General features: G+C 49.6%; 8 protein-coding genes across 8 annotated transcripts; 3 read left to right on the forward strand and 5 right to left on the reverse strand.

Annotated features, from left to right (window-relative positions):
• Positions 1 to 4: 4 nt before the first annotated feature.
• Positions 5 to 4,467, reverse strand: TGME49_215380 (hypothetical protein). The gene has a single exon (XM_002370816.2). The coding sequence runs from the start codon at positions 3,815 to 3,817 to the stop codon at positions 1,424 to 1,426; it is 2,394 nt and encodes a 797-aa protein (XP_002370857.1). The 5' UTR covers positions 3,818 to 4,467; the 3' UTR covers positions 5 to 1,423.
• A 396-nt stretch (positions 4,468 to 4,863) lies between these two features.
• TGME49_215385 (transporter, major facilitator family protein) lies at positions 4,864 to 6,950 on the forward strand (the record flags this gene model as incomplete). The annotated part of the gene is made up of 12 exons (XM_018779688.1): positions 4,864 to 5,294; positions 5,352 to 5,574; positions 5,635 to 5,704; positions 5,765 to 5,783; positions 5,849 to 5,886; positions 5,942 to 6,069; positions 6,123 to 6,158; positions 6,212 to 6,310; positions 6,375 to 6,402; positions 6,467 to 6,547; positions 6,602 to 6,664; positions 6,832 to 6,950. The coding sequence occupies 12 exons, from the start codon at positions 4,864 to 4,866 to the stop codon at positions 6,948 to 6,950; spliced, it is 1,335 nt and encodes a 444-aa protein (XP_018635695.1).
• A 44-nt stretch (positions 6,951 to 6,994) lies between these two features.
• Positions 6,995 to 7,484, reverse strand: TGME49_215390 (TIM10 family protein, putative; the record flags this gene model as incomplete). Its single annotated transcript, XM_002370817.2, has 3 exons — positions 6,995 to 7,060; positions 7,199 to 7,295; positions 7,414 to 7,484. The coding sequence occupies 3 exons, from the start codon at positions 7,482 to 7,484 to the stop codon at positions 6,995 to 6,997; spliced, it is 234 nt and encodes a 77-aa protein (XP_002370858.1).
• Positions 7,485 to 7,642: 158 nt separating this feature from the next.
• TGME49_215400 (RNA recognition motif-containing protein) lies at positions 7,643 to 9,326 on the forward strand. The gene has a single exon (XM_002370818.2). The coding sequence runs from the start codon at positions 7,936 to 7,938 to the stop codon at positions 9,049 to 9,051; it is 1,116 nt and encodes a 371-aa protein (XP_002370859.1). The 5' UTR covers positions 7,643 to 7,935; the 3' UTR covers positions 9,052 to 9,326.
• Positions 9,327 to 10,299: 973 nt separating this feature from the next.
• Positions 10,300 to 12,593, forward strand: TGME49_215410 (DPCD family protein). The gene is made up of 2 exons (XM_018779689.1): positions 10,300 to 11,495; positions 12,153 to 12,593. The coding sequence occupies exons 1-2, from the start codon at positions 10,941 to 10,943 to the stop codon at positions 12,213 to 12,215; spliced, it is 618 nt and encodes a 205-aa protein (XP_018635694.1). The 5' UTR covers positions 10,300 to 10,940; the 3' UTR covers positions 12,216 to 12,593.
• A 1,028-nt stretch (positions 12,594 to 13,621) lies between these two features.
• Positions 13,622 to 15,516, reverse strand: TGME49_215420 (SNARE protein; the record flags this gene model as incomplete). Its single annotated transcript, XM_018779690.1, has 4 exons — positions 13,622 to 13,774; positions 14,160 to 14,303; positions 14,717 to 14,897; positions 15,302 to 15,516. 4 exons carry the CDS (start codon positions 15,514 to 15,516, stop codon positions 13,622 to 13,624), a joined length of 693 nt encoding a protein of 230 aa, XP_018635693.1.
• A 25-nt stretch (positions 15,517 to 15,541) lies between these two features.
• TGME49_215425 (hypothetical protein) lies at positions 15,542 to 18,024 on the reverse strand (the record flags this gene model as incomplete). The annotated part of the gene is made up of 2 exons (XM_018779691.1): positions 17,538 to 18,024; positions 15,542 to 15,766 (listed from the first exon to the last, which is right to left on the reverse strand). The coding sequence occupies exons 1-2, from the start codon at positions 17,637 to 17,639 to the stop codon at positions 15,542 to 15,544; spliced, it is 327 nt and encodes a 108-aa protein (XP_018635692.1). The 5' UTR covers positions 17,640 to 18,024.
• A 287-nt stretch (positions 18,025 to 18,311) lies between these two features.
• Positions 18,312 to 22,403, reverse strand: TGME49_215430 (hypothetical protein; the record flags this gene model as incomplete). Its single annotated transcript, XM_002370821.2, has 4 exons — positions 18,312 to 18,633; positions 19,081 to 19,245; positions 21,260 to 21,470; positions 22,367 to 22,403. 4 exons carry the CDS (start codon positions 22,401 to 22,403, stop codon positions 18,312 to 18,314), a joined length of 735 nt encoding a protein of 244 aa, XP_002370862.1.
• Positions 22,404 to 22,862: the final 459 nt, after the last annotated feature.

The raw sequence follows: 22,862 nt of genomic DNA on the forward strand, positions 1-22,862 counted from the left end.
GCAAGAAATTTTGACGGTTGAGGGGACCGTCATCTAAGAGAAGAAAACAAAACATGAGTGGTCACCAATTTTCCCTGCCAACGAAAATCGTAACCCAGGACGATTCCGCTGACACACACAGATGGTTGGTTTGACAAACAAGTAGCTCATTGCAGAGATGGCGCGGCAGGAGTCTCCAGACGTCAACGAGTCACCACCGGACGGACCAAGCATCACATGCTCTCTTCGAAAACTCAGCCGTTTTTCGTTAGGTGGCACAACAAGCAAAGCATCGTCCACCTTCCCATCACAAGCCTGCAGATTAACGGGACACTTCCCGTTTCATGAGAAAAAAAGCGGTATGATCATATGTGACGCCACACCCACACCGGAAGGTGACTCAGCTTGCATTTCCCCATCTAAACACGCCACACGCAACAGCCGACTACTGGTCGCCGATGCACTATAGTAGCGTCCTTTGTTTTTCCATTTATGACCTCGGTTTATTTCTTTTCCGCAGCTTACTGTGTCTCGCTTGGGGGACCCACAGGACAACGGCCCCGTCACGTCACCCCCCCCCCGTTGTTACAAGGATGTGTAATTCACGTGGCTAAAAAGAACGCCCCATGTATAAGGAGACGTACATGATAATTAACCACTTTGTCGAGGATGCGCCTGTAGCGAAATAAGGGACGTAACATCTGTTTTCATGTACTGTCTAACACCAGTGGGCACCCTGACACAGTACGCAGAACCCTCTGTCAAAAACCATACGGCTTCTGTATGACGGTTCGAAGAACCCACGCATCGCATTCGCCAAATGGAGAAGCAGGGTGAACAATTAGAAGTTCCTCTAGACGAGATCGTTCTATAGAAGGGGACATCCACCATGATGACGTTTGTGTTGACACTACTGGAAGACATAGTAGGCACTTCATTTCCATGTACAATCAGCAGCCACATCCACATTTTTACATGGCCCTCCCATCAGCAATTTCCATCTCTGCTGAGCAACGAACTCGCTCCCGGAGAGGTCAGCACTGACTTGTCTTTGGAGGCGCTTCAGAATGGTGGAGCGCATGACCCAAGGAACTGGATCACGACAACAAGTACGCGATATAAGATTCCTCAAAAGCACATACGGAAGATGCGATCTAGTTGTACGGTTGTGCTGTAATCACAAAAGCGAACTCGAAATCGGATTACCTTTCGCTGTATCAGAACAGTAACATCAGCAACATCATTTCCTTCTGGACCTACGGGGACACCTAATATCGCACCCACATGCCAGCCAGAAAGCATTTGGCACAGGACCCTAATTCGCCACCAGATTTTAGAAAAATACCAACCGATATGCCCTCGAGGGGCGTGGCAAACATCGTCATCGAACGCCACAGTCAAACTGTCTTTCTACAGAGTTTCCTATGAATAAGCCCATCGTCCTCTACTCTTCTGCTGCCAGTAAATCTTCATTCTCTTCTATTGCCGCGTCAGTAACTTGCGAATGGACGTCATGATTATCATGATCGACAGCAAATCCATGATAACCCTCTTCTCGTTTACAGCTGTCAGCCATTGCATCGTCTGAGAGTAGTTCATGGTGGTGTTCACCAGACTGAACTTCCCCCCCCGCACCACCCGATACCGGAATCAATAGTTCCCCTTGCTGTTCTTCATCATCAGGTGCCAGTCGCAGTGCTTCTTCGTATTGCTCTTCGTCCTCCAGTGGCACTGTTTCTTCTCGTCTCTCTACGCCCTCGGGTACCTGATGTGTTTCGATTGCACCGCTTGCCTCCCTGTCCTGAAGTGGCGATTCTTGACGACTCACACGCCCGGCGTCAGTCTGTTCTTCCGTGGCAGCATGAGGTACTGGCAAGGATGGTTCCTCCTCTGCGGTTTGATGCGTCACTCCTAAGACTGTTTCAGAAGGACTAGTCCCTGGTGCCACATTTAAATCCTCTTGGCCGATCCTGCCGCCACCGTCATGTTCTATCTCGGGCGGATCTCCCGATACAGTCAACGCTCCTTCGCGTTGCTGGTCCTCCACTGCATGGGACTCCCCTTCGTGCGACACCTGTGCAGCCGAAGATGATGCAACGTCCTGCACAGCGTCTACCTCTGGCGCGTGCCTGGCCCTCCTGATTAGATTGGGAGGCGGCGCCTTGCCAATGTTCAGAGCCGCTGCACCTACTGCGTTGGCAAGAGCCTCAATCTTTGAGCATGCGTGGTGAGAAACCTCAACGTGTTCGGATGTGTGCACCCAATCTTGTCCCTCGTGTTCACTAGCTGCTTCATGCAAAGCTGTCCCTGGAAGCTTTGTCGAGACGCAGTCCTCACTGTCTCCCCATAACGGAAGGTCGCATTCTCCGGGGTCGCCGTGGTCTCCGTCGGTGCCATGGGCTTTCGCCGGACGATATTCGCGCCCATAACGACTGGCGATGTCAATTGTCGCTAGTAGGGCCTTTGTTTTCGCTATATTAGCACATCCTGCTGTCACCTCATGATCAACTACTGAAAGCGTCAACTTATCTGCTGGAGGTCTCGGTTTCTCGAATTGTTCCTTCAGGGCACCCACACCTGGCCCACACACGGCACTGATGTGCTCTTCGGTATCCTCTGAAAGCTTTACCATAGTGCTACAAGCGTCTTCTTTCTCTGGCTGGTCAACCGCCCTCGCCACCCGCGTTTGCACGTCTGCTGCTGCCGCAAGACGGGCTTTCTGCTTCTGCTTCCACAGCGGCTCTGGTTTAGGTTCCTCGTTCACATTCTCTGTTGTTCTAGACTTCCTAGACGATGGGGACAGAGGCATCAGAAAATCCTTTCCTGGATGTGGCAAATGTTTCTCAAATATCTGTCTTAGCTTACTCACACCGGCAGAACTGGGCCGTTCTGAATCTGCCCCATCCAAGTCATTCTCATGCTCTCCCAGTTGGCTTGGCTGTTGAAGGTCCTGAGGACCACCAGTTGAGACACTCGGCAACTTCGGTTGATTCATCTCGCCGCCTTTTTCCTTAGTCGGTACACTCGTGCATTCTGTTCCACCGGTAGGCGCCAAACCTCTTGTCACTCTCGAGGTTTCTTCACTATTTGATGGTGCGTCTAGATGGTCGTTATAATCACGACACTGGTTTTTTTGCGATCTCTTCTCGAGCTGCTCCCAAATTTTGGTAAACACAGTGGTCTTCTCCGTACGTTTGGTGACGCCGTGAGGATCAGCACTGATATCTTCTGATTTGCTCTTTCTGTCTCCGCTTGACATTGCGTTTCGACAAGATTCCGAAGCATTCGACAGACTGGTAGGTTTGTTGCCTCGAGTAGACGTGTCTTGTGTATCTTCACTGTCACCATGTCCCTCAACATAAAATGTTGCAAGGTCTTCTGTTGAGTTGTTTGCGGTCGTTGGATCCGCCAAGGCTTCCTTCACGGGCAAGACCTCCACTTTAGCCACTGGATGCTGCTCGGGGGAAGAAGTCACCTGTGTCTCACCGCAAGCATTGTCCTGTACTGCAAGTCCTCCTTCCGGGTCGTGATGACAGCTTTGGGTTTCACACTGTGCTCCGAATTCACCAAGAGTGGATGGCGTCGGCTCGCATGTTAGTCTGTTGGTGTCTCTATCTAATGCAGACTGAGAAGTTTTTGTAGTTTTTTTTCCCCGAGCGCTCCCCAGGCTGTCATCGGTTTGTGAGCACACAGGCTCTCCCCGAAGATGCACATCTCCCATTTCGCCGGATATATGACGTGGCAAATCAGTGGACACTGCCATGTCGGCAACTGGCCTGTGTGGATCAGCCGCAGCCGAAACACTTGCAGCCACTGGAGTGCTGTCCTTATCCGCCATGCCTTGCAGTCGTTCGGGGTACCGGCCCTCGATTATCAGTTATAAAATCACTTGACTCGCAGCTTTAAAATAGGGCCAAAGAGCCCTTCTTCTAAACTATTGGTGAACAAGTCTCCTCAGGAATTGCTAAGCTGATGGATAATAATCGCAGCAGTTGCTAACGAGAGAGACCTGCAGAGCCTAGGACACAAAAGAAAGACTGGTAGTTCTTAATAGAGGTGAAGCGTGATGGAGAAGACATAGGAACAACATCAAACTGAACTGCACACCCACTCCTCAACTGTTATCACGGTGTGCCGGTAAAGCGAGTCAAAAACCATTATGATGGTCGACCGCTCTGCGGTGAACGATATAAAAAACCACAGAAGCAGCATGCAAACAACACCCTGTGGCTATGGTACCATTGAAACGCCACAACAAACACAACCAAGCCGCCAACGCTGCTAGCTCTTGGTTTCTGCAATATCCTTGAGGTGGACGCAAGGTCCCATTAATAATGAAAAATTGCTTCAAACTCAGTTCTTGGTGCAGCCGGACCAGCGGCGGCCGGGCGACTATCGCTGGTCAACAGTGAATCGGCACAGCGAAAGCAGAGTCGAAGCATATGAGAAGTGAGTCCACCTTAAGCATCATTTGAAACTGGTCTGGAAGGTGAAAACAACAAAAAGACGGTGTTTCTTCCTGGGTTCAACGGGGTCGGGAACTCGCTTCGCCGGTAAGCTAGTCGCAGTTCGCTTGCGTAAAAAAGCGCGGCCGCCACGTTGGACGGGCGGTCACAACCACAGTTTAGAAAGCACAACGACCCTTATTCCGTAAGGTGAATTTTTCCCTCCAGTGCTTGTCCCTCTTAGAATTCAGGTGTACTTAGTCATGCGAGCGGAAGAGACTGACCGATTTGAGGACGAAACATTGAACTTGTTACGGTGTACATCCAGGCAACGGATGAGGACCGCACCTACTGACGAGCCACAGTAGGCGAGATCTATTTTCCCTTTTCAGGACGAAGGACACTAGCTTCAGTTGGAAACCCTGTCCACCTTACAAGCATGACAGGCACTGCCAGCGCCCTTTTGAAGGCGCCTCGTGAGCTCTCGATTATTCTTGCGTGCGAGTTTGCCGACTCCTTTAGCACTTTCGCTCTGGACTATGTGTTCGTGTTGTTTCTTAGTAGCATATTCAGTTTCAGCGACCAGTTGGCTGGATGGCTCTATGGTATGTATGGACTTATGGTTCTAGTGTATGGGGTTGTCCTCGGCCCGCTTATTGACAACATTGGAGTGAAATGGGCACTGGTCGTAGGTTCGATCTTTGCGACAGTAGGCCGGCTCTCGATGGTATTCGTGTCTGAAGCAGCCCTTCTTCTGGTAGTGCTCTGGACAGTGTTGCCTATGGGTGTTGCAATGACCAGTAATGTTCTCAAACTTGGGATAAGGAGGTACACCACAAAAGCCAATCGTTCCCCCGCCTTCGATTGCTCGTGAGTCCGCACAATTGCAAGGCAAAAACAAACAGATGTGAACGCATGGAACTGCAGGTACTTCACCATCAACTGTGCAGCCTTGAGCTCTGCTGTTCTCCTGACAGGAACGCGGGCATGTGCCTCGCAGTACGGCCCTTACTATAGGCTCTACCTACTGCTGGCGTTTTCCTGTTGCCTCATCCAGTTTATCCTGGCGTGCTGCCTCAGGGAAATCGTTGTTCGTGAGGGTACCCACGACGTCAGGGATTTCTGCATTGAGGCTTCTCACCCTGCAGAGGTGATTGCTTTCGATGATGTGCGCCGCCCTCCGACACACACGCGATTTTCTTTATTGCAGATTATCAAAGGCGTGTGCAAATCACCGAACTTCTGGAAGTTTGTGGGCATTTCGCTTCTAATCTGCACAGGTAGATCGAAAGCAATGTTTTATTGGGCAATCATTTGCTGAATTGTGATGATCGTTATAGGAGTCGGCACATGTCTGCGGTAAGCGGATACTTCGGAGCCATACAAGCTGGAGCCTTGCTTGTATATTTCTGGCTCTTGAACAGACACTTCGGAAGTACATTCCCGAAAACATTCACAAGAGGTAAAGCCTCGTACATATATCTACTTCTAGCCGATAAGCCATATCGCCACTTAAGTGAACGGACCGAACGCACCGTTTGAGCTTGTGCTCTCCATCAATCCACTGTTGATTATGTCAATGATGCCGCTTGTATCGCTTTCCCGTCTGAATCACTACATGCCTACATATGAGCTTCTTGTACTAGTAAGCGCGTACGACTATGTTTCACGATTCCGTCTTTCAAATGCTAACGACAGGGTTCTGCTATCTCGGCACTATCCATGTTTGTCATGGTAAGAGCTGCCGATCACACACACACGTGCCGATGCCGATTCTCAGCTACCAGGGCGTCTCGTCCTCCATAGCAGCGGCTGTCATAAGCATTGCACTCTTCACTGTTGGAGAGATGATCTGGGCGCCGCGGTTCCTTGAGATGTCTGTTATGGTACGGCTGCTCCCTCCAAGAATGGAGAACGTATACAGAGTCACCATTTTACGCTTGATTCTAGGTTGGTGACGAAGGACGGGAAGGAACCGGTAAGTGCCCAGCATAATGGAAAGGCTGCTCGGAGGCGCTGCGATTCAATTTCTTTGTTTGTAGTCATCGCGCTTACCGGCTTCCCAAAATTCATTTCTCGTCTTCTTGCTGGTGGATCATCAGGTTATCTATTGCAGCGATACTGTAAGTCACGTATGCATGGGGGATCGGCCTACATTGTAATTTACCCTTAATTAGGCCCTCAACAAGGGATTTGCCAAAGCGGAGGGATGGTCTGGTCCCTTATAGGATTGTTAGCAGGTGCCGCCCAGAAAAAGTGAAAAACAACGAACTTGAATGGATACTCATCTCTTTTTTCCAGTCACCACTCCGGTTGCATTATTAACACTGAGAAAATCCCTCGACACAAGTAAAAAATATGATACGAGGACTAGTACGAACCCACACTTGTACCATAAACGTTTCAGACAGCAGAACACCATGCGACACAGAAACGGCCCAAGTTTTGCTAAAAAGACAAGCTGCTCCTTCTGGCCAAGATGATTTACCCAGCCGCAATGTGAAGCTTTCCTCTGATAGCACTTGAGCAGGCAGTTCGTTAACGGCGAACGAGAAGGGGGAGACAATCGCTCACTTAGGGGTATCGGGCACATTTGTCTGGAGCTCTTTGCCGACGATGGTGTGAACGTCTGTGTACTGCGAAAAAAAACAGGTTCACGGGCAACAATTCTGTCAATCGTTCAGCAGTGACGAACAAGACTATCTGCAGAAAGGCCAGGTCCGTGCAGGCAGCCTACATCTAGTCTCGGGCCGCGTATCACACGTTAATCTCACCTTATTCACGCAGCGATCCAAACAGCTGCTTTCGCCTGCGTCCAACGTTGATTCCTTCACGTCAGCTACACACTTAGTCCAGCATGTGTCCTGAATCCTAAAAAAAGAGCAAGCAATACAAAGCAGCGCCACGGGTCGAACCACAATCTTACCTATTTTGATTACACAGACGTATGCTGTATCACCAAGCAACAACAGGACGACTCCAACCTTACCTCCTGTACAAGTCTGCCATTCCCACAATCTCCACCACAGCCGCCTGCACAGAATCCATCCTTTCAGTCATCAGCCTTTCCCGCCTGTTTCAGTGTTGATGTCAGAGGAGAAAAAAGGAGATTTTAAGGAGTTGCACCAAAGTCTCCTGCGCAGTTGACTGCGACTTCACGCGAAAAAGTCTGCATGCAGGGCGGCCGACCACTTAGCATGCGGCGTAGCCGACAAAACACGACGCTAGTACGGACTATCTTGACTCCACTGAAGAGCTATCACACCGAGTGTGGCTGTTTCATCTTCACATTTTCATCTCCGCTACGTCTCTTTATCAGTTCATGCCATTCAATCGCGTTCCATCATCCTGGTGTTTTGAGGACTTGCAGCCCCACAGAAGCGGCTGTCGCTTGACTTAAATTACCGAAATTACTGTATCTTGCATCTTTTTATCCACGGAAACATTTTAATTTGCGATATCTCTGCAGTCCTCGACGTTTTCTCCCATTTATATTGTTCAGTGTTGCACCATGACGCCTGCGGCATCGTCCTCAGGCGCGGTTTCCACGAAATCGTCGCGGAAGGCGGCAAAAGCCTCCATGTCTCCGCGGGACTATAGGAGTAGGGCTACATCGACCTCTGGAAGTATCAAAACTTCTAATAAGGGCGGTAGAGTACCTGCTGTAGAGAGGCAACGTGCGGGCAATGAGGGGAAGGCTGACGAGTCAGATGCAAGTAAACAAAAGGCGGCAGGTGTGACGAAACGACCATCAGGGGATGTGCGAACAAAGAGGAAATCCGTGACACGGCAGTCACCAGGAGGGCCAGATACTTCCGATCATACACACGATCTAGGAAAATCCCGGTCAAGGACGACTACAGGCACCCGCTCGGAGCAGTCACGCAGCAAAAAATCCCTGGTTTCAAACCGCGGCGTCATATATTTGGGACACTTACCACAGGGCTTTTTTGAGCCTCAACTGAGAAAGTTCTTTTCACAGTTCGGGAAGGTCACGAGGGTGGAATTACGGCGAAGCAAACGAACTGGCAACAGCAAAGGATTTGCTTTCGTGGAGTTCGAGTTACCTGAAGTCGCAGATATTGTTGCAGAGGCAATGAACAACTACATGATGTTCGGGCGAACGCTTGTCTGTCACGTTGTTCCCCCTCAAAATCTGTCTGAAAAGGTGTTTTCAAATGCTGACAAGAAGTTCAAAAGGGCTCCTTCACGGCTTATTGCCGCTGGTAAGCACAATAAAGCAGAAGGAGAGATGGCTTCTGCAAGACAGGTGAACCGGAAAATTGTGTCTGGTCTTAAGAAACAACAGCGCTTAAAGGAACTTGGAATCGACTACACGTTCAAAACTGTTCTCGATGATCTGAAGGACAAGGGGGACGCCGAAGAGAGCGGGAGGCATCGTCGCAGTGTGCAAGCGTGGGTACAAGCGCAACTCCGTGAAAAGAAGCAGCGCAAACAGGACAAAGCGATGAAACGGCGGGAAACACTGCGACTGAAAAGCCGCAAAAGGTCGACGGCAACCGGGTTCAACGAAGTCGTTTCTCCAGAAGAAATGGAAGCAAGAAAGGAAAAGGTGGCTACCCACCCAGATGACGAGCCGTCACGAAAAAGAGTAAAGCAATGCTAGCCCTAATTGTGTTTATTCGTGACCAGACCGTCCTGTCTACTTCCTTCCGACCTCACCGATTGTGTTTATGGTTAAAAATGCGTATATCGTGTGCTGCACATGGGGATGGAGGCTGTTCCGTAAACGAGGCACTTGTGATCTCCTTTCCTGCTGAAAGGATGATCTTTCTGGCAAAGGTGTCCTCTCAAACGCTGAGCGATGCAGGTTTTTGGTTGGAACCGCTTTGTACGTGTTCTCTGTAATTGTTTTAAACAGCTCTTAAAAGCGGATTTGTAGGCTTAAACGGCTGAGGAGGACTCGTCTTGCGCTTAATGGACACAAGTATACATTAGGCAATAGCACACAGCCAAATCGTAGCTACGGGACGTTAAAAATTTTTTGGTAGATCACAACTATTCAGCGCAGCTGAGCTGAAAGCAGGTGTAGCGCACACGGCACCCACTGTAGAAAAGGGGAAACGGACATCAACGATCATTTTCCTAACCCTGGTAGACAGGCTGGGGTGACTAATCTATCGGCTGGACATTGCATCCGTTGACAAGGAAATGCTTTCTTGGAAAACGGCTGAAGCATCATGACAGATGCTCTCAAAATACTGTTGACATTTTGGAAACAGCCTTTGTACTCAGGAGCATTCTTGGCGGTTATGGAACAGGGAGCTTCGCCGGTGGATCCCACAGTTGAAGTTGGGCGTGTTCTTCCGAAACTGCACACATGCATAATGTTGCTTTTGTCTCTCCACCGTAGTTTAGGGTGTTGCGTCTTCCCACCCGGGACTGAATGCGCACCCACGTTAGTCAAACAGTAGTTGAAGGTTTGCGTTACTTGTCCAGCGACCTTGCAGGTGTCACAGCCTCAGGTTCGCCACAGTGAAAAATGGTGTTCTAACTTACAGAGGATAACGCCCTCATCTTAGACCACTTCAGCAGCACCTAAACAGTGACCCCTGTGTTTCTTATGTGGGCGCTGGCCTACAACAAGGGAGCGTTTTTTGAAGATTGATTTGAGTTTTTGATTCTTCTCTCCAGCAAATAGTTCACGAAAAAGGTTAACGCGTGGTGCTTGGGGTGTGCTCACAACATGTTCAAGTTTCAAAAGTTATAAATTAAGTCTGCTTCACAGCATCACGCCACCGCATGGTGCTTGTAGGCACCAGTATTAACGAGGTGCAGCGTCATGCACCTTTGTTTTGAGTAGGCTTCAGCGCGGTTGCTTCTGCTGATCGAAGGAAAAACATCCCGGGAACAGCTGCCCAGAGTTTAAGCGCAAGCTGCATGCGCAATTCCCGCCGCGAAAGGTGTCGTAGAGAAGAAGCCTTATCCTTTTCCTCTTTTCGAAGGAGTGAGACACCTAGTGGATGCGTTTGATTCATGCCATAACTGAACCTGTTTTTTCCGAGTACGTCTGACAGTAACTTCTCTCTTCTCGGTAGTATTTGTACCATGCTGTCTGCTTTCGGCTTGATCAACAGGTAGGCTATTGTTTCAAGAGGAATAGAGAGAGCGACTGTGACTATGTGTGTTTGCATTTTATCTGAAGGGTATCCTTTTGGCATCTTCCTCCCACTCAGAGACAGACATAATGCTGTTGCTGAAAAGTAGGTCTTCGCCAGCAGTCCTCAGTTGAACTGAGCAATTTGTGTCGGTTGCCTATTTTTCGCTTATTCTTCAAGTGTTGCCGAATCGCTGACAATTTCGACAGATTTTTTTCTGTTGTAGAAGACGTGTGTTGAAAGACTCAGCACTCTGTTAAAGCTGGACTGGCACCACTACTCAGTCCCCTCGTCATAGTTGTCCGTCAGCCACAGAAAACGAGGTGCGCAAGCCTAGACCAGCTTTGCGGTTTGTTGCCTGTAAGTACAAAGCGCATCGCACAAAACAGACACAAACATGTCGGTCTTTCAAAAGGCCGAGAATGGACCAATCGACACTGGGAAACCACAGATACTTTCATTTATTGCAGATGGTCGACGGACAGTTCACACAACATATCCGGATAAGTCTGAGAAAGTGGAAGAGTACGATCTTCGCGATGACACGGTGTTGGTTCGTAAATTCCGTCGACCTCCCGCCCTTTTCGGGCAGGAGGGCATGTGGGAGTACGAGATCGGCGCTCCGCGGCAAGGGATGGACGCTGTCGTCGCGAGCAGTGACAGAAATGAGATAGTTATGGCACCCAGTACTTCCTCTCCCCTCTGCGTTATGCGAGATACAAAAGGGGCTTTCGAGTGGCGGATACGTAATCTCCCTTATCCACGTGATACATATATTGTTCAAATTGATGGAGACGCCAGCGAAATCGTTATCAGCACCACAAACAAAAAGTACTACAAACGGCTGCGCATCAGCGACATACATGCACTCGGCCTTCAGCTGAATCTTGAAAGCCTCTCTTGGACTCATCAACATAACACACTGGTTGTCTCCTACAAAAAGCCACAAAAAGTGAGTGAATCACTTGAAAAGCGAATGCTCCGGAGAGAACATGGGCTTGTTCCTTTACACCTTTAGACGCGGGCCTCGCCTGACATTTTGCTCATGAGAAACCCAAGTGAAATTCGTACAACCAACCATTTGCATATACTTAGTAACCTCCAAAAATATAATTGGGGGACGCATTTTGAGAAAAAACTGCAAGGAGAAGAGGGTGCATAACTTACCTGTTCTGATGTATATGCATGTGAATTATACATATGTGTGTTTCTACATATATACACATATAGATACAGATATACGGTCAACCGGGAAGGACCGCACAACGAATTTCTATGACGGCTTAGTCCATTGTTTGCCCATAAGGCAATCTACCGGTTTCGTCAGGATCACCGGGAGTGACGAAGGCTCCACTGATGCAGCTCGAGAGCGCGATATCTAGTGATTTTCTTTCATCTTACCCGCCCGTATAGCGGATGGTCGGCGGTGCTTTGTTTCCTTAAAAGGTAGCCCCCAGTTGACCCAAGATACACCTTGACCACTGCGGCTCTACATCCCTCCAAGCAATGTTTTTTCCGAATTCTCGTTTGTTTTGTTTCTACGGCTATGCGCAGAGTGCGTAAAGCCTTGATCTTCATGCTCTCCTGGTGTATTCTTTGTATTGCTCAGGTCCTGGATCTCGAGAGGAAACGCAGAGAAGAAGCGAAGCGCACCTCCCTTAGTGTGGGCTGATCGACAACGGTTTGTTAACAGCTTTCCTCCACTTCCGAAAAGCACGCGCCGCCCTTGTTTGGTAGGTTTTCGTCCCGCGACTTCACAGATATCTATGTGCACGTATTCGTAGCTGCATATTTAAATGGAATGCTTGGAAGTTTCTTTCTCTGTAAAGAATTGGCATTGAGTCGCGTTTTGACACATAAAGCACTGTCCACCGTCGCCGCTGTCTGAATTCGTCACTAGGTTGGAATGCCTGATATTACACCGCATAAGACATGAATTCTCAAAAACGCACTTCTTACCAAACGACTTTGCGCCCAATCTCCTGAGTGGTCCACTCTATGGACAGCGTTTCAGACATTTGTCTGCCACATTTTCTGTAGCCGGTCTCTGAGAAGTCCCGACGTGTAGCCTAATTGTTTATCTGGAACTGTTGAAATTTGTTCAATTCGCTCCATAGAGGCATAGCTCCTGTTTGTGGATCATCGCGTGAATCCGTTCTTTGACGTTGATACGTGGAGCTGTGAAACTAACTGGTCGATTTGGACTACGCGAAAATTTTCATTTCTCATCTCTGAAGGACTGTGACGAGAGAGAGTCTCCTTCAAGAGCACATCCAACCAACTTCGGACTCCACTCCTGGAGGTACCCAGGAGCAGAGAGAAGATGGCAAAAGGCAAATAGACATAAACACAAAGTTAAAGTGACGGTGTGGAGGATGAAAGAGAGGAACCGGCACTGTTGTCGTCCTCAGAGTAACTGGGTGGCTAAACGTAGGAGACTGGCTACTTAGAAAGGCGTAGAACATTCGACAGACAGATGACTAGTGTCGAGAAAATCCATGTAAAAAAGATAATCGCCTCTGATACAACAAGTGCTTTTGCTCACACTCCCATACACACAGCAGTGCATGTAGGCGGCTCGACGCCATTCCGCAGCATACACGTGAGGCCGCTCGGATCGCGAGTTTGTGCAGCCCGATCTGGTTCACATGTTGCTCCCACAACCTTTTCAGCCACGCCGTTTCGGATCGCCTACATCCAAGAGGCAGTTTTCGAGTCCTGTTGGCCTGGCGCCTGTTTAGTAACTGGATAAACTCTGTTTACGCTGGGTGTATATAAATTATAATGTAGTCTTCTACAGTGCAGTCTCCTGCCACATAACCGCCGTGCACGCGCGTATGTGCTTTAGGAACACTCACAGTATCGCGACTGTTCAGCGTCTGCAGTGGGTCTTTTGTCCAGAGTAGAAAAACGCTTACAGAAAGCCGATATTCGGTTGTTTCGGCAACGAAGTAGCGCCCGGGTCCTTTTTAAAACGGAAACAGTGGCGGGATGCCCAGAGAAAATTCATTTTGTAAGTAGACCACGGTAAAGGATCACTGATTTGGAAGAACAGGAGCATTGCAGAGCCGCTCGAACCTAGTAAAGCTGACAGCACTGATTGTTTTTCTTTGCCTGACGGTAAAACTGGTAGGACGTATTCGATAAGTCTTCACTTCGCTGCATGAGGTCATCCAGCTTCTCGCCTCTCTGTAGCAAGTCGTCGATGTTCTTTAGCATCACATCTTTCACCTGCACACGAGGCACGAAAGCTGCACCAAAGAAACTTGAACCTCGGATCGGTACGCAAAAGAAAAAGACATGCGCTCAACTTCCTCTATACGCAAATAAAACACACGAGATTTCTCTCGATTAAATTCCCTCATCCGTTGCCATCTTTATACGTTACCCTGTACGTTAATTCATTTGTCTTGCATTGTAGACACACACTTATAAGTGTAAAAAGTCACGCGTTTACAGATATGCGCAGATAGAGGTTAACAGCCCACGCAGAGAAACAAAAACATATAACTTTATATTGCTTTGTGCTAGCTACTGAGACGGTAGGCAAACGACACTCCTGTACGGCGGTGACCGTTTCTCAGAGAAGCTCCTGAGCACCATTTGAGACACCTACCTCGTCGAGGTCCCTCTGAACTTTGAGCAGCTTGTCAGCTTCCACTGGATTCTGATACAGCTTCAACAGGTCACTTGCTTCTTTGTTGAACATGATCCCTTCCTTGACGTCATCTGTGATATTCTCCCACTGCCCTGCGTAGATCTGCGCATGCAGTCCAGACATACCACGGAAAGCGCAACTTGCCCCGGAAACAGATCGGCCTCGCACGGCTCCTCTACATCTCGCCACGGACCAACGGAACAGCAACTTAGAACCCGTAGCAACAGACAGGTAGCCACACATCTCCTCGCTTCTACATATGTGCATATCGATCAACGTCTGTCTCCATATTTGTACATTTCGACAAACATGACTGTATGTGGGAACGCTGAATACCTGCCACCTGTCTCCGGGATTCTCGTGCGCTTCGCAGCACTTGTGCCTCGTGGAGCGGGGCGACCTCGTTCCACAGCAAGTGTTCTCGACTCCTTGTCGCTGAAGAACGGGACATGGCAATCGTTAAAGAAGGATCTGTCCCTCCGTTTCCGTCCCGCAGGTTTCTCTGGTAAACTCACATCTTGAAATCCCCGGAGCGCCTGCGTGATGAGCCCGAAGGCGACACGCATGGGATATGCTGCTGTGGATAAGACCGTCGCCGCGAGACCCGACGAATGCACGAAAACGTGGCAGTGGCCGATGTTCTGTTCAAATTCAACAACTTGTCTGCGACCGAGGGGCGTGCGAGCGCAGATCAGCCTACCGGGACGGCGCACACAACAAGTCCGGAAGAAGAGCGTGAAGAGAAGTAGCGCACCGTCGAAACGGTGCTCATCAGCGAACGGGCCGAGACAGCCGAGAGACGCAAAACGGCTGTCCGACAGACGCATAAACGCCGGACAGCGAACAGGCATCATCGAGGTACCGGAGACGAAGAAAAAACGGGAGAAAACGAGAAACCTTACGCTGTCGCAGTGCAAGAGAACCCAGAACTTGCCTTCTTCCAAACTCGCTCTGAGCTGGGACGTTCGAAGCAAAGGCAGCTTCGCTATGCAACTACACCTGGCCAGGACGAGGGAACAGAGCATCTGGGAAACGCCGCAGCAACCTAGTGGATCAGCCCGTTCTCTCATCTCATGGCGGCAGCTCAAAGAAAGGCGCACCTCGAGTGAAAGACGATGTGTTCCTTCATTGTGCTACGATGAAAGAAGGGGAAACTGGACAGGTCGAACGCAGTAGCGAGCTGAATCGGCTTCTCGGGACTCCATTTGTACAGGATTAGGGAGTACAGAGCAATCTTCCCGTTCGCTCCAGGATTTTCTTGCGGCCTCGACGTTGAGTCTGGGCGGCCGATGCCACTGCCACTGCTTGGCATCATTTTCGTCAGCTTTGCCGCGACCTTGTCAGAAACTGTACACGCAGCGTCTCACGCGAGAACGGCAAAAGATTGAGACGCCAAAACGTGGGAAGTGCACGGATGAAGCGACGAGCTTCGAAAGCAGAGTGTAGAGGACGTAGAAATGCCGAGTGGTTTTTGGAGGGCTCCCGCGAAAGGAGCGCACGCGTCGCCTAGAGCGTAGAAGGTCTATTTGTGTCCAGCGGCGTGCGCTCCAAGGAAGACAGGGGGCCTGTAAAGAGGGGGAAATCCAGGAAACTAAGTTGACAAATCAATGTCGTCTGCTGAGGAGCGCGAAGAGAAACGACGGAAAGGTGGGAAGGAAGAGAAACTTGGGAGTTTTCACAGGGTCCTCGAGACGGGGAGAAATGAGACCAGAGAGAAAAGGAGAGTAACGAGGAGCAGAGGGAGACAGGCGCTGAGCGACTGATGTCTCTTCGCTTTTTAAACAGCCATGCTTAAGGCGTGTTTACTCAGATTCGACAGAGACATTGACCCACTGCACAGGAGGGAGACGTTCACCATTCCCAAGGTTGTACGGTGGGCGAAATTGAGGTCAAGATTCGAACAGATGAAAAGTTCGTCTTAACAACCCTCCCGCGACACTTTTGTTTCCTAGTTTTGTGACTTGTGATATCGAAAAAAAAACTCTTGATGTACTCACAGACGCAGCCAGACACGGGGCAGACAACGACCCAGGAGGTCCGGAAAGAAGAGCGGACAACAACACAAAGGGGGAGATATGTCGCTTCCTTTCCAAACACACACAAACAGACAATCCTCAAGAGGCGTCTCGAATGACAGCGGTTCAATTTTAAAACAAAAAAGCGAGACAGCGACTGCGATAGCTGGAGCCTGGAAGCTGGATTGCCGATTCAATCCGGTAATTTCTGCATGCGCTAGTGTATTCTCAGACACGCCTTGGTTGACCGGCGGCATCGTTCTGTTTACGGAGCATCGACCATAACAGAGGGCTAGATTGCGGAATTTGTCATATTTCAACTGATTCGTTCTTAGAAAAACACGAATAATTGTGGAACAAGACCGAATTACACCCACATTCATAGATGCATGCACGTCTACTGAAAACGCAAACATGTGTACCTACCTATATGCACAAATGTGTATATATATATATATATATATAATATATATTGTACAATATACATATCATATTTGTGTCTTATATATACATCCATGTGTGTGCGAAGGCGTAGGAAGCAGAGTGAGAGAAGCGGAAGGAGGAGAGAACAAGTTGTAACAAGAAGCAAACCGCTATCACAGGGTGGTACGCAGTTCCGTGACTCTGAAGGAACAAGCTACAAACTGGAACATTTCCCTTTTTGGAGCATTGTCAGTGCTTCCAGGGGAGATGATAGACAAGCATGTGAACAGAAAAACGCGTTTAATCGCCTGATCGATATGCCATTCTATATCTTCCTTTGCATGAAAGCGAGAATCCAGTAGCCTACCTCGTCCGAATCAAGCACGCACAACGCAGCTTCCACGTATTTCTAGTGTCCATCCATTTTCACGACAGAGCACTCCAAACATATATATGCATTTATATACAGCGAATCACTTGTGTACCTATATTTGCTGCAGTTGAAAAATAGAGGAAGTCTACATGTTTCTGTATACGCTTGTAAATGTCAGCGGGCGTGTTTGAGGAAATCGACAGCGCTTCAAATAGAGACAGCAGGTTGCAGGCGGTCCCGAACAAAGAGGGCTGCAGGAGCCGGCTGTCTGTGGGCCCACTACTGGACAGAGCTTAACCCGTTTCACCTTCGAAAAAAAGAGTCGAAACTGACGAACCGGCGCCGCTTGCCGACTCCAGGATAGTGAATGCCTCTAGAGAGGCGCTATTGACTTCCGTTATCCATGAAAAAAATCGTAAAAGACTGGTGAGTTCGACCAACAAGTTTGCTTTTGAAACCGGCGCACAGTGTTGGAAGGTCTTTCACTAACCGTCATCCCAAAAGCCACCACACGCAGAAACCTACCGTCCGGCTTGTTGGTGCGAGACGGCAACGGCACGACGCACTCCTTGGCGAGGCAGGCTCAAGGACGAGTACAGATAACGCGCGCACGTGCTGAAAACGCATATATAGCCCCGACGGAGCGGCTTTCCAGAAGTGCGTAGACGTGCACGCATGCGATGTTCACAGACTCTACGTGTAGATCTATACAATTATGAACTGGAAAGTTATATACGCGTGAATGTGTTGTTTCGATGTGTGTTGCCTTGGTTCCCTCCCTCCCGCGGAACTGTAAACACCGACGGAGCGCCAGAGATTCAGTGCCGCCTCCGTGTTCTGCTGAAACTTCCGAGATCGACACACACCTGTTTTCTAACGATGCCGCCCCAGTCACACGGAAAATCTGAACCGGTAATCTTGCAGGCTCCGCGACAAACCTCCCGCGGCCGGAACAGACGGCTTCCCTCGCATGCAGAACCTCGAGAGCCGGGCAGACGAGACGCCGCTCGCCTTCGGCGGCTCTTTGTCTGCCAAGCCCACTGGCCCGTGCGGTTTTTTGTCGGGTTTTTATCTCTCACTCATTCCACCCCTCCCGTCGAGAAGCCCCCAGATCCTCTCTCGACCTCAACACATTTTCGCTTCGGGACCGTGTTTCCTTCAAAAAACGGCTTCCGCCTGCGCGCGGGGGGTTCTCTACCCCGGCGGGAGCCTCGACTCGACGTTTGCCAGCACAAGAAAGAAAAGAAAAGAGAGGAAAAGAGTCAAAAGGTTACAGTAGGTATGTCTACATGGGGCGTTCTACATGGCGAACTGGGGAACAATCAACTGGTTCATGATGGTCTGAATCGCGATATTCACGCGCACAAAGTCCGGGTCCACGGCCAGCTCCTTGTGGTTGTAAATCACCGCGGACTCCACGTCCTCGGAAGTCAGCCCGAACTTCTTCTGCACCTTCGCGCCGACGAAAGCCTGCGCTGTCAATGTTACGTTCTTCACATCCAACTCGGAACGCGTCGAGCTCTTCTGAATGTAGTCAACCAGCTTCTGCAGCTCCTGCTTCATGTACTCGTGAACCTGAATCACCTTTGCCTTGTCGATCGTCTGACCCCGCGGGTTTGGCCTATACATGAGGAACGCAACAGCGACAACGCTCTCTTCTGTGACGCCTTCGCGTCGAGCAACTTACGTCAAGAACCAAAAATGCATACACCATTCTTTCGCAGAGAACCCCCCTCGTGACTACGATATCTGTGTCCAGTGAAGCTGAGGTAGACTTCTGCCGTGTTCGAGGCTTGAGTGTCTGCATCTTTTCTTTCCGTCTCCGCTTGTGAAAGACAGACGCGTCCACGCAGCACACGGACCTCTGCACGCCACATCGCCCGATAAGCAAAAAGGGCCTCTGGTCAAAACAGATAAAACACCTTCTTCGTTGAAGAGATGGCGACAAAACGACGGCAACTCGGAGTTTCCAGCCATCCGCGGGACAGCGGGGAAAGTTTTTTTGTCTGTGGTTGAAACCTGGAGCCACGTTTTCGATTTCGGCCGCCGCAGCCAGTCCGCCACTCACTCTGAAGGAGCAGACGAGCTCATGATGCGGACAATGAGATCCTTGATCTGGGGGTCATGCTGATACTTGTCCAGCAAATTGTCGAAGTCGGGCATCGTCAGCCCATACTGCTCCAGGGGATCGTCTGGATGCTTCTGAAGGACGCGCTCGTAGGCCTGTTCAAACCTGCACGTGTGCATGCGCAGACACAAAATATCGGAAACAAGTCTCAGTCAAACACACGCGCGCCCGATCTAAAATTAGTTAGACATGTATGCATAGATACATATGATGCAGGAACTCGATATGTGGCGCTAGATCCACGAATATCTCTATATAGGGAGAGATATGGGAGAAGGCGCACGCATGCAGGCAAACGTGAATGTACACTTTTATACATACGCATGCAGACAAGCGAGCAGACCGTGCGCAAGCTAGGAGAAAAACCCACTAGCGGCAAACGACGGACACCCGTTTTCATCTTCAAGAGTGGCCAATAACGCACACTGCAGTCAGATTCTCTTTCCCCTCTGGGAAGGAGTTAATTTTTGATATCCACAAAATGACGTTCGGAGCCCAATGCTTTCATCAGAGCGCAGTGTTCTCTTCTCTCGTGAAAGTGCGAATGTATAACATCCAAAGCACCACACATGGACGAACAGACACGTGCAAAGAAAAGCCATCTAAATCGAGAAGGTGGAGATCCTTTGTGCATGCACATGAAAGATACACTAGAAGATACCGAAGAGTCCACTCGGGCACACTGCAGTCAGATTCTCTTTCCCCTCTGGGAAGGAGTTAATTTTTGCTATCCACAAAATGACGTTCGGAGCCCAATGCTTTCATCAGAGCGCAGTGTTCTCTTCTCTCGTGAAAGTGCGAATGTATAACATCCAAAGCATCACACATGGACGAACAGACACGTGCAAAGTAAAGCCATCTAAATCGAGAAGGTGGAGATCCTTTGTGCATGCACATGAAAGATACACTAGAAGATACCGAAGAGTCCACTCAGGCACACTGCAGTCAGATCCTCTTTCCCCTCTGGGAAGGAGTTAATTTTTGCTATCCACAAAATGACGTTCGGAGCCCAATGCTTTCATCAGAGCGCAGTGTTGTCGTGGTAGTGGAGTAGTATTCCAGCACACAGAAAGCAAAAAGGAAGCGAACACAGAAGCATGGTGAATCAACATCTACATGGAAAGGAGGGCAAGGATCCTTGAGATAAGCACCGTGAACGGTACACAAAGAAACTGAACCGGAGGGCACACGGTTATGCATATGTATCCACGTACTGGAGTGAGAATATACGCACCTCTGTCCACTCGTTGACATTTGAACGAAAAGCGATCTCTGTTCAACAAAATTCGGTCCTCTCGTCCAGTCCCAAGTTTCCTGGACCCATCACCCTTCCAACTGCACAAAGGCATTTTCTGCTTCCCTCTTGTGAGATGTTCTTGTGATACATACGCTGTCACAGGTTGACTTCACAAATTATCATGAAAGATGCATTTCACTGACCCAGTGCGGCCGGGTATCTACGTTCTACACAGAAACACAACCAACGGAGTGTGTCGACATTTTACCATTACAGTCCCATCCGAAAGTAAAGCAGCCACGCCCATTGGACACGCACGGCTAAACCGCGTCGGGGTGCTCAGAGTTCCCTCGTGCCGAGACGGCCAGGGATGCAATTTTTGTTGTCCTCAGAAGAGACTCGGAGCCCAATGCTGTCATCATCCCCCGTTGTTTTCGGCGAAGAAACACATGCGAATTCGACGCACAGCAGAACATAGGAGACAAACCAGAAAGACGAGAACGAGTTGAGTGCGGCGACCGGCTGCTGGACCTAACGGCTTGGAAATGCATGCAGTGAATACGAGGCCCGGCATGTACGCACCCGAACGCAGTGACCCACCACGCACCGCTCGCCACCTACACCTATCCATTTTCGTCCATTCTTCGGAATAACGAATACAGTTCACACAAGCTCACCTCGAAACAAGCGTCGCATGCACACATGAATTCACGAGGAGATGCATCAAGAATCAGAAACGGCATATCCTACGCCGACAACTCAGTGGATGTCAATGCAGTCCACCTGTGTGGGTCCACAAAGCCTACTCAGGTCGAGGCGGACACGCAAAACACAGACGTGAATACATACATATATACAGATAGATATACACGCAGCACTTACGTCAAGTCTTCGTTGAGGATGTCCTTGATGAACTCCTTCATGAGAGCCTTGGTTTTCTCCTGGCTCTTCAGAATGCCGCGAAGAATCGTGATCACCTGCTCCTTCGTGGCCTCGCCACTGATCTTCTTCGGCTCGCCATCAGCCTCCTTTGCCTCCGAGCCATCTTCCCGAAGGAGATAGTAGAGGCATGCCCCTGCTGCGGCTGTTCCGCCTGCACAACAAACCGTCAGGGCAAGGTTCAGCCATTACCCACACCGAAACCTGGACGCAGTTACATTCATGCATATATATATATATGTAAGCATGCGTGCATGTGGCCACACAGAGAGGCAAATGTGTGTATTCAAGTTAGAGGAAGAAAACGATTCAACCTGTCTCATACGGTAGGAGCACATGGCCATGGACTCTGTGCTCGCGTTGACCTTGACCCTTCCGAAGAATGCACCAGTGAACACAGTTGTACAAAAACAACTCTATACATACATCTTGACACGCATATGCATTCATACTTATACGAGACATATATGGACATATATACATATATATATACGGGGTTTTCCCGTCTAGATGGGGTGCAACCATATAGCAGTTTACCCCAGCAGCCAAGCAAGAGAATGAAAACAGCCACACGAAGAGGGGCAGAAGTCGGGGGATGCAAAAGAAGAGACACGAATTTTGAGTCGCGGAGACAGCAAAGATACGTAGAGAAGGACTGGAGAAAAAACAACGGAACAACACGAGGCGCGGACAGAGAGACAAACGAGCATACAACGAGGACTACCCTGAGCACTGGGAGTGACGAGGCAGAAGTCCCCAAACCTAGTGGGAGGATGGCGATACGATTCTTCACTAAATCGCATATTGCAAATGACGAGCGTACAGGGAAAGAGATTAACATACGAACAGAAGCTGGGAAAGGCGGCCACGTCCACAGTGACTCCACCCCAGGCGTGTCAAATGTAAAACAAAAGGTGAAGAGGAAATAAGCCCTTCTCTGAGAATAACTTTGGAGGAGCAAGTGGTGCGAAGACGGGAAGCGGTCCATATGAATGCGCCTGTGAGTGGAATCGTTGGCTTTCCCGGAAATTCCGCGAAACGAGCACGTACCCGCAATGAGGAGGATTTGCTTCCACGTAAGTTGCATGGCGACGATGCCTGGTTCCTTTGTCTGTTTCGAGAAATGCCAGCGGCGCAGGCAAAGCGAAGAAAACCAGCCGCAGAAAAAACCTTTTTCACGAAAAGAGAACCAGGAAAGAGCAGATGGAGAGCCCCCACGCAAAACGTCCCCCCCCGCGGTGTCGAGCGAGACAAGGATTATTTGGGAATAAGTCGCAGAAAATTAGGAAAGGAAATTTCCACGCGGTCCGCTTCCTCTTGACAAGAAGGCATGCCTGTCTGTCTTGGGAAGCAACTTGGACGCGAAAAAAAACGGGAGGAAAAAAGTCACACCGGGGCAGAGTCGGCGAGCACGAACGTAGTCAAAAGCTGCTCGACTGTTTATATGCCGTCGTGGTGGGAAGAAAGGAAGAACTCAAGGTCATTTTGTCTGCCCCCGAGCGCACACCTGTTGCTGACGACATGCAGATTCAAACGCTCCCGTGTC

Source organism: Toxoplasma gondii, chromosome X, assembly GCF_000006565.2.
Source record: "Toxoplasma gondii ME49 chromosome X, whole genome shotgun sequence".
In the NCBI taxonomy this organism is placed as follows: Eukaryota; Apicomplexa; class Conoidasida; order Eucoccidiorida; family Sarcocystidae; genus Toxoplasma; species Toxoplasma gondii.

Excerpts from the sequence above, each read along its gene's own strand:
- TGME49_215410 (XM_018779689.1), top strand. The coding sequence starts at position 10,941 with ATGTCGGTCTTTCAAAAGGCCGAGAATGGACCAATCGACACTGGGAAA. Across the intron at positions 11,496-12,152 it reads CCTACAAAAAGCCACAAAAA|GTCCTGGATCTCGAGAGGAA; the intron begins GTGAGTGAATCA and ends TGTATTGCTCAG.
- TGME49_215400 (XM_002370818.2), top strand. The coding sequence starts at position 7,936 with ATGACGCCTGCGGCATCGTCCTCAGGCGCGGTTTCCACGAAATCGTCG.
- TGME49_215380 (XM_002370816.2), bottom strand. The coding sequence starts at position 3,817 with ATGGCGGATAAGGACAGCACTCCAGTGGCTGCAAGTGTTTCGGCTGCG.